General features: G+C 42.2%; 1 protein-coding gene across 1 annotated transcript in view; it reads left to right on the top strand.

Moving 5' to 3' along the window:
* The first annotated feature begins 1141 nt into the window (after window positions 1–1141).
* The window catches only part of LOC117831581, a 119971-nt gene continuing 111071 nt past the window's right edge, over window positions 1142–10041 (top strand). Inside the window, exon 1 of the mRNA XM_034710329.1 lies at window positions 1142–1217. Coding sequence (XP_034566220.1) covers window positions 1174–1217 — 44 coding nt within the window. The 5' untranslated portion in view covers window positions 1142–1173. The remainder of the gene's footprint in view (window positions 1218–10041) is intronic.

The following is a 10041-nucleotide window of genomic DNA, read 5'->3' as shown; positions in this document are numbered from 1 at the left end:
GATAGTCAGTGCAGCTGATTTACAAGCATATGATGGAAAGAACTGTGACACAAACTTCTACACGATTACACACATTGTTTTGTTGTTGTTTTCTTTTTGTATGTGTGTGAAGGGAGATGGAGGGGATCCAAATGAAAAATGAGGCATGTTTGATAAAACCAGCACCAAGTCATGTGGATGTGCATGATTGGAATCCTAAACTGCTGCCTCACTTTATGATAATGTCTGTCCATGGTGACGTGGCCTAATTCTCACAGACAAGGGCAGACTATCCACAGCCTTGAATATTAGCTGTCATAGAAGAGTTGGCCTATTATATGTGTTTTGTCTGAGTTATCTTAACTTCTATTGATAAATGATAATTCAGTCTTTTGCCTGTGAAGCTTCTTTTAAAAGCAACATGTCCAGCTGAGTATCATTTAACCACATCTATCCACAAATCCATCCATTTTCCACAAACACTCGTCCCTTTGAGGGTTGCAGGACACTGGAGTGTACTTATGAGGGACAGTCTTTTCTTTCTTTAAACAATGGTGGGTTTTTTTAGTTTCCTGTCTGCCTCTTTAAATAAATCCCTCCTCACTCTCAAAGGAGAAAGGTTGCTCTCAGGATAGCAGCCAGAATGAGCAGGTTGGCCGCTCCTTTCATTATACTGTAACTCCCCTAAGGCTCTCTTTCTCTCTGCTGTCTTTTTGCCGTCTCCTGCTCTCCATCCCGTGCTCTTCCCTTGGCTATATCATCCTGCTTTCTTCCTCATCTCCATCGATCGCACTCTCTCCTAGTTGTATATGTCTTCCCTCGAGCACTCCAATCACAAATCCTTTAATTTTCCTGTGACCACTTTTCCTCTATCTCTCTAACACAGAGACACATACACATACACACAAACATGCTTAAACCCATCCCCTCCTGCCGGCAGAGCAAGGAGACGCAGGAGCGGCAGCAGCAGCTGCTCTGACACACTCTGGCGTGACCAACACACTGAAAAGGCAGGAGGAAAGAAGAAGAAGAAGGAGGAGAAGATCAGGAGGAGGGGAGGGAGGAGGAGGAGAGGAGGAAGAGAGAGAAAGGGAGGACACAACTCTGTCAAAAGGACACAGGAGGACAGTGGAAGGAGAGGAGGACGGGGAAGAGGAGTAGGTAAGGAGAGCAGTGGAGGACGGTGTTGCAGCCATGTCAGACACACCTTTGCAGAGGAACGGCACAGCAACAGCACCGTGAGTACATCTCTATCTTTATCTTCATATTACTCCCAATCTTTGCCCCCTCATCTCTCCTCTCCTTGCCCGCATCTCTCCACCTCTCTTTTCCCTCCATCTGACAGACTGGGTTGTCATGGGAACGGGAGCTCCGTCATGGTGAGGCTGCTGCTCAGTCATGACTGGCGAGGAAACACGCGGTACACAGCGTACACTCCTCCCTCTCCTCTCCTCCTTCTTTCCCTCTGGTTTCTACTCTCTCTAAACCTCTCACCTCACACATCAACCCGCCATCTCTCCACTCTCCTGCTCTTCTTCCTTCTTTCCCTCACTGTCTTTCTCAGAATCTTCTACTTATCTTTTTGCAAAATCAGTCCAGCAATCCCTGTTTCTGTCTCATTCAAAGTCATTAGCCTTTCCTCAAAATGAAATGTGTGAATGTGCCTCAGTGTGTGTAATGTGGCAAGTTTGAGCGTAGTCAATGTGGAGGCTGCAGGCTTAGTCCAGCCTCTGTGTGTCAGCACCGTCCGCCATGCTGCAGACCTCTTCTTCCTGTGTTTGAATGCATGCATGTCTGCACTTAACAGGGGAAAATATCCATGAAATGATGTAAAAATGCTGAAATGAAAAGCCACTTGCTGACCTATTACATTTGGTCTTTTCATCTGCACAGAATGAATATTAAAGAAAAGGAAACTGAACAAGAACTTGCATTCAAGATTCTGGTGTTCCTAAAACAACAGCAAGATCATTATTAAGCAAACACTGGCAATGTGTTAGGAATTGTGTAACACTGGCAGCTTTTTGGCTTGAAGATCACTACTGACTGTCAAGTCTTTGATGACGTGTCTCATGAGTACCAGGGACTTACAGCATCAGCACATTTCAAGCCAATTTGACACTCCAGCTTTTATTTTAAGTAAGGATTTATATTTGATTTAATTGCATTCAAGGCGTGACAATTCTATCTTTTAAGTAAATAAGGAAACAGAAGTGTTTGACAATATATTTGTGGGACAGAGACCTCCAAGACTAGTGTGGAACATTTTTGGTATTTATTTATCAAGACATTTTCTTTTAAAACACTGGATCTACTTTTTGAAGCAAAATTGTGACACATTCAAAGGTTCAGATTAATTCAAAGAAACCCGGGACTTCCACCAGACCCGTGTCCGGTCTGGCTCTGTGTTCTCTCGTCAGTCAACACCTAGTGGTTGTGTTTTGAGAACGCAAAACAGAGCAGGAACACCGGACAGCTGGAGTCGTGTGACCAAAGTTTTCCTGCGATAATCACTGAATCAAGGATTCTCCTCCTCCTCTCCTCATCCATGTTGTCTTTCTGGTCCTCTGAGAACCTTTGACCTGATGACTCCAGGCCTGGCTCCACTCATCATGATGGTTTGTTGTTGTAGTTAAGTAAACAATCTGGTGTTAACCAAGCGGCAACCTCTGGTCTCAAACGATGAAGCCCATGTGGAAGTGTTATAAACTGCAGTGCATCGAGATTCTGCTTGAGGCTGGCTGCAGAAACACCAAAAAACCACATAGACATGAATGGGAAAAAGGCGATCTGTGCAGCATTAATAAACATGTTTACAGCCTGGTTCAGAAAAACGACTTGGCTCTCTCTATCGGCACACACTTTACGGGGGGTGATTTTTTTTCTAACGTGACGGTTCAGAAGATATTAAGATTACGAGTTTGTGACCAAATAAGGGCAGGACTGCCTTGACTCCTGGACAGGGACACATAGCTGTTGGCTAAGAGGCTCAAACTCCGCCCCTTTACGTCACACTCTTCCTGGTTGAGTTCCGCATTTCCAATATGGCTGCAGCCGTCGATTGGCTTCTAAACAGCTCTCAGGAACAGATGGGTGACATCACGGATACTACGTCCATATTTTATACAGTCTATGGTGTTACACCACTGCACAAGTCTTCACATGTAGAGTGGTTGAACATGTTGTCAGAATATGTCAGTCATATTTCTGTACATTTCCATCAGAGCTTTTTTTTCTAAACCTGTCCTGAATTGGTAAATTGCTCCCAGGTGAATCTGGACTTTCTCTAATGAAGGGAAATGTGTGAAGCATTAGATCAACCAATGATCAACCAGTTTTCAGACATAGCTCAAAGGTGCATCTCATGAACCATCAATTGAGCACAACACAATGTTACAATGTCTGCCAATGGAAGGACAAGGAATTGGACTGGGTCAACAGCCAGAGAGAAGAAGAAGAGGAAGAGGAGTGAGGCTGCGTGGTGGAGGAGTTGGGATTCAAAACAGAGGAAAGAGCCACAATACACCAAGGTGTAACTTACAATTTACAATTACTGTCATCAAAACTTTAGCCGTAGTTTACATCAGAACGTCCCTCCTGAGTACACGGTTATATTGACCAACATGACTCAGCAGTTTGACTGTCTTATCTGTACACAATGACACAAGGACTTGTCACTCTGATGGCACTGACATGTTCATTGACACAGATATTTACTTTTGAGAGATGAACTAAGGATTTTGAGCAAGATACTGGCTTTTGCAGGTAATCCATGGCATTTTGATATTTGTACCAATTGTTAATTAAACATGAAGACTGACACAGGACTTCCACCAGATCCATTTCCGGTCCGTCTCCAATCCCCTGCGGTCCGGCTCCTTGCTCTCTCGTCCGTCAACACCCATTGGTTGCGTTTTCAGAAAGCAGCACGGAGCAGGACCGCCGGACAGCTGGAGTCATGTGATCGAGGTTTTGCAATGGCAATCACTGAATCAAGGATTCTCTTCCTCCTCCTCTCTTCATCCATGTTGTCTTTCTGGTCCTCTGAAAACCTCTGACCTGTTGACTCCAGGCCTGGCTCCGCTCTAAATGATATTTTGTTAGCATAGTTAAGTAAAATACGATCTGGTGATAACACAGAGTGTTTTATTCTGAAAATTACCCGGATGTTTTCATTTTGTTTTGTTTTGTCCTGCCCCGCTCCATCTGCTCTGATTAGCTTTATGCGTCATGCTCCGGCAAAAACTGAAGTCTTGTGTATTTGATCTGGAGGACTCCGGCGTGGATGGACCTCTCTCTATTTTTCCCTGTAATTATTGCTGTATGATAAACAGCAACATGTATCAGCTTTAAATTAACATAATACATTTCGAATCGCTGTATGAAAATAAATACAGCTTGGCTGGAAACAGGCTACTCGACTATCAGAGAGACCACACTGCCATAGAGTGTTTCGGCAGAGTATTGCTGCACGACATGGACACATGGAAGCACAAGTGTGTAACGCTCAACTACTGATGCTTAGGGTCAGCACGGAAGTAGCCTATAAACCAGCCTGAGGGGTAGCCATCTGGTTTTGTTCTGATAATGCTTTAATAGACTCCTTCCTGCTCCAATAAATAGTTTTGGCCTCACCCGAATCAGAAAGATGGAAATTAGTCTGAGTCCGAGCAAAGAAGCCATATCGTAGCAAGTTTGTCACTTAAGTAAATATTTGCTTTATGGGTTGTTTGTAGCCTTAACATTTCTGGGCTAGCTAGTTTTACTGCACTTCTAGCTATACTGTGTTGCTGTTTTGTTTCAGCCCTGAACCGTTCAGACAGGTCTGACGTTGAAGTCTCTAAAAGTAGTATGGGAGGTAGAACCTTCAGTTATCAGGCCCCTCTCCTTTGGAATCATCTACCAGTCAGGGTCCGGGAGGCAGACACCCTCTCTACTTTTAAGAGTAGGCTTAAAACTTTCCTTTTTGATAAAGCTTATAGTTAGAGCTGGATCAGGCTTGGACCAGCTTTTGTCATGCTGCTATAGGCCTAGACTGCCAGGGGAACTGGCACACTGACACACTGGGATCCTAGCTCACTCCCTTCCCCCCAACCCCTTCATCACTTACTTTAACTCTGCCTGTCCCATTAAAGTTACTAACCATAGACCTTTCTGGAGTCCCTGAGCTCCATTGTCTCGTAGATTCCTCTGAGCTGCCGTAGACGTCCTGCTGCTGCCGACGATCTGGACTCCAGCTGATACGGACGTGCTGGACTCCAGCGGCAACAGCTACTACGACTCATCTCATCACTATCACTTCTCTCTCTTACTCCCCTCCATCTGTCTTTCCAGACCCAACTCAGTCGAGGCAGATGTCTGTCTAACATGAGTCTGGTTCTGCTCGAGGTTTCTGTCTGTTAAAGGAAGTTTTTCCTCACCACTGTAACTAGCTAAATACTGTGAGGTGCAATGCTCATGGTGGATTAAGGTGGGGTCAGACTGAGTCTGATCCTGTCTTGGTGTTGGGTCTCTGTTCATAATTTGACATAGAGTGGTCTAGACCTGCTCTGTTTGTAAAAGCGTCCTGAGATAACATTTGTTGTGATTTGGCGCTATACAAATAAAGATTGATTGATTGATTGATTGATTGATTGAAGTCTTCTGAAGCTTCTGCTGCTGCAGAGGTGGTAGACAGTGAAACAGTCTATCACTATCAACAGACAGTAAACAATTAAAAATCTTCAACACAGCTAGCTAGCGGACACAGCATGTGTGAATCTTAACAAGAAACACGGATAATGTACTTCCATCTTGGGTAAGCCATTACCACCTCCTGCACAGACAGAGGCATGCCGATGCTTTATAACTGTTGAGGCCAAAATAGGGCTCCAAATGTTGTAGGGTTAGCATGAAGTACTGTGCATAGTAAGTCATGTTTAATACCATACCTACAGAATATTACTCCACTAATCACATGCACTCTAACCACTTACTAGGTTTCATACAGATGTTGTAAGAGTGGTATGTCCCTACTATTTAAAGAACCCTAAAAGACAATGATTCTTCCAAAGTCACAGTAAAAAGTGATAATGTAGCCCCTGGAGACACACCTGAATGCAGACACAAGAGCTAGATCTTGATAACCACAGTGTAATATGGGAGAGTCATGGAGTTCAAACAGTTGAGTCAGCTGGTTTTCACTGAGTCTCCTTGATTTGAAAGGTAAAGGGTTAAACTGTGATCATTCTTCTATGCACCTCAACTTGCTGCAATCAGCTGCTTCCTGAACTGGTTGTGGAGAGAAGTAGAGACATTGATAGTGTAGTGAGGACAGGAGAGTGGGAGTTGTTCTTTAACATTCAAAGTGTTGTGGGTGTACCGTGTTGTATTCCAGTGAAGCTACTGAAAGTTCAGAAATTCAAATAGCTATAAACAGACTTTCATGACATTACTTTTCTCTGTGTGCTTCGGATGGATGTTTCTTTGAACCCTGGAGAGACTAATGTGATATAAGGTGCAGGAAAGTTTTCTGACCTAATTTCTACAGAGCTATGCCTTGAGTTCTAAATGGGTGTTAAGCTGTCCAGCTAAACATCTGTATCAGTCTATTCAAGGCGCCTTGAAAATCTTTGGAGATTTTGTCTGTGCACATGTTTATCACAGAAGATGCAGCAGTGATCAGGACACTTGTGCATAAATGGTTCAAATTTAAAATAGTCTAAGAGCGCTGCAGATGTTGCAGATTGAGGGATGCTGAGCAGTTTGCTGGTGTGACTGACAACCAACTTGTTATATCCCGGCCTGACTACAAGCTCAGAGTCTGAATCAGCTGTGGACAGGCGGTTTGAGTGACGGGTGGGAGAGATTTTTTTCTGTCCTCTTTCCATCAGAGCCGCACCCATGAAGCAGGCAGAGATGGTGCAGTGAAGCATGAAGCAGACATGCTTCACTGGTACATCAATAGTTAATGTTCTAATTGTGAAAATTAGACAGTGTTGTCGTGATGCAGTAAGTCTCCTACCTTCTGTCCCTCCTCAGCTCTGTCTGCTTTCTTCTGTGCTGTGGGCACATTTCTAATCATTGAACTCAGTATGCTTCACGGGTTGTCCACTGATTCAGCAGAAAACAAGATAGTATTTGTGGTCATGTTGAGTGTAGACACCACAATGGCAGATGGCCCAATCTCTGTTGCTATCTGCTGCACTCTAAGGGAAGTGTGTCAGGGGACAGACTCTCATTAGCGAGGGGCTGAATTCAGCATATTCAGTTTTACAGAGTGGCCACTCTACAAGAGCATCAAATTAACCATCATGTACTTGTTTCAGATATTCACATTATCAACAGAGATATAATCATTTCATTAATTTAATGAAAATCTATACTTTGATCGCTGTTTTAGCTGAAAGCTCAAAATGTCTCTTGAGTATGTTCGAATCTAAAAGCAAGTTCAAGTCATTTTTTCCCCTTGTGCATCTTTAATTCATAAATATTACAAGACTATTGATAGTAACATTTATATCAGAAAAGATGTGTAGACACAGTAGAGCAATACATCTGAGACATTCAGAAAAAAAGGGAGATGAAGGAACTTTCTGAGTTTAAATGTCTGAGTGTCTGGTAACAAAAACTTTGTAAATCTATATTTGAGAATACAATAAAGACCTCAGAAACACCTTATCATTCAATCAATCAATCAATCAATCAATCAATTAATCAATCAATTTTTATTTGTATAGCGCCAAATCACAACACCTGTTATTTCAAGATGCTCACAGAGCAGGTCCAAGACAGGATAAGATCCAGTCCCCTCTTACTGACAGGACTCAGTCTCATCTCATCTTAATCCACCATGAGCATTGCACCTTGTTATTTATTTGTTTATTTGTAAAGGGACCATATACAATATTTACCATGAATGTCACAATTTGATGCATTGTATCAGAGTTAGCTTAAAGCTAATTTACATCTGCAGTCCCTTGGCAGGTCACAATTAAAACATCACATTGTTAAAATGCTTGCACGCACGTGCACGCACACACACACATGCACGCACGCACGCACGCACGCACGCACGCACACACACACACACACACACACTTTGACAAACAATACTGTATTTCAAAGTTCAAGTATTAAATCAGTGGTTGCAGTGTTGAGTGTCCTTTAGCAGACTTTTCGGTTTCAGGTGTTTAGCTAGTTACAGTGGCAAGGAAATACTTCCTATTAACAGGCAGAAACCTGAAGCAGAACCAGACTCATGTTAGACACACATCTGCCTCAACCAAGTCGGGGTTGGAAAGAGAGATAGAGGAGAATGAAAGAGAGAGAGAGAGGTTATAGTGATGAGACAGCAGCGACTCAGAGGAACCTATGAGATAATGGAGCTCAGGGACTGCAAAGGTCTACTGCATGGTTAGTAACTTTCAATGGGACAGGGAGAGTGAAAGTAAGTGATGGAGGGGTTACATAAGACACCAGTATGCACACATGAATTTAAATATACATAGCTGGACTATAAACTATTTACTCTTAGACTGAACAAACACAGAGTAGGGATGTCTACTCCCCTACTTATAAATGCCAATTCTGTGAGCAACAGGGTTTATAATGGATTCGGTTATCAATTATTTAGATTGTGTGCATTAATATGTGCAAAAGTAACCTTTTTGCATTTATAGCATGGATTGCACAATACTCTTTCCTTCCCTTTCCTTTATTCAGATCCCCATTAGCTGCCACTAACGCAGCAGCTACTCTGGGTACACATAAAACAAACACAACATACAAAATATACATGAAATACAAAACTGAAAATGCAACAAACATAAAATACAAAACTAAAAATGCTACAAACATATCAAAGAAAAACTGTGAATGTTATATAGAAATAAAATACAAAAACAGAAAACTAAAAATGTGAAACACAAGAACAGAAAAATGCTAGAAACAGAAAATACAACAACTGAATATACTATGGGGCGGCTGTGGCTCAGTGGGTAGAGTCGGTCGTCTATCAATCGAAAGGTTGGCGGTTTGATCCCAGCTCCGGCAGTCACATTTGGGGTTCAGTGTCCTTGAGCAAGACACTGAACCCTACATTGATCCCTCTGTTGTTCAGAGGTGTGAGATTAGCTAACACTGACGGCCCCTTGCTATAGCAGCCTCTACCATCAGTGAGTGAATGTGTATGAATGGGTGAATGTGACGAGTAGAGTAAAAGTACTTTGAGTGGTCAGAAAGACTAGAAAAGTGCTATATAAGTACAAGTCCATTTATTACAAATGTGAGATACAACAACTGAAAATGCTACAAACATAAGGTAGAAAAACTGAAAATGCTACAAAGAGGAAATACATCAGCTAGAAATGCTACAAACATAAGGTAGAAACACTGAAAACTGAAAATGCTACAAACATAAAATAGAAAACATTAAAATGCTTCAAACATGCAATAAAAAAACCCCAGGATGTTCACTAAAATCCATTAAAAAGCATTAATTTTAGAGTTATTGTTAAGGTGTTCCTTTAAGAGTCTCTTAAAACTGTCTCTGGTGTTACTTTTCATGAAGTTATGTGCAGTACATCTGATAAAACACTTAGATTTCTTCAAAGCTCAGCAGCAGCTTAAAGGTGACATATCATGCAAAATTGACTTTTTAATGGTTCTCTACCTGAAATATGTTTCCCTGGCATGTCTACAAACCCCCCGAGAATGAAAAAAATCCATTCTGCCCCTGTTCTGATTTCTCCACCTTTCTGTAAATGTGTGTGAAACCAGCCGTTTCAGACTTCCGTGTTTTTGTTACGTCACAACAATATCCGGTCTGTCACGGAGTCAGAGCTCAGAGCTTGTTCAGCCCATAGACTGTATAAAATAATACTGAATCCCTCCTCTGTTTTTCATTCCCTGCACACATGTGTGCTAACAAGGAGCTTAGGAGGGAGGCATGCTAGTTGTAGGCTGTCTTAATAAACACAAAGGTCGGTTTTACTCCCCACGTCTGCAGATTTGAAGATATAGTGGATGATTTTTATTTATCATGGATAAGTGCTAGCGCTAATTAGCATAGCTACATAGCTA

Source organism: Notolabrus celidotus, chromosome 19, assembly GCF_009762535.1.
Source record: "Notolabrus celidotus isolate fNotCel1 chromosome 19, fNotCel1.pri, whole genome shotgun sequence".
Taxonomy (NCBI): domain Eukaryota; kingdom Metazoa; phylum Chordata; class Actinopteri; order Labriformes; family Labridae; genus Notolabrus; species Notolabrus celidotus.
Note: the sequence above shows the minus strand (reverse complement) of the source record. Positions and strands in the feature narration are given on the sequence as shown.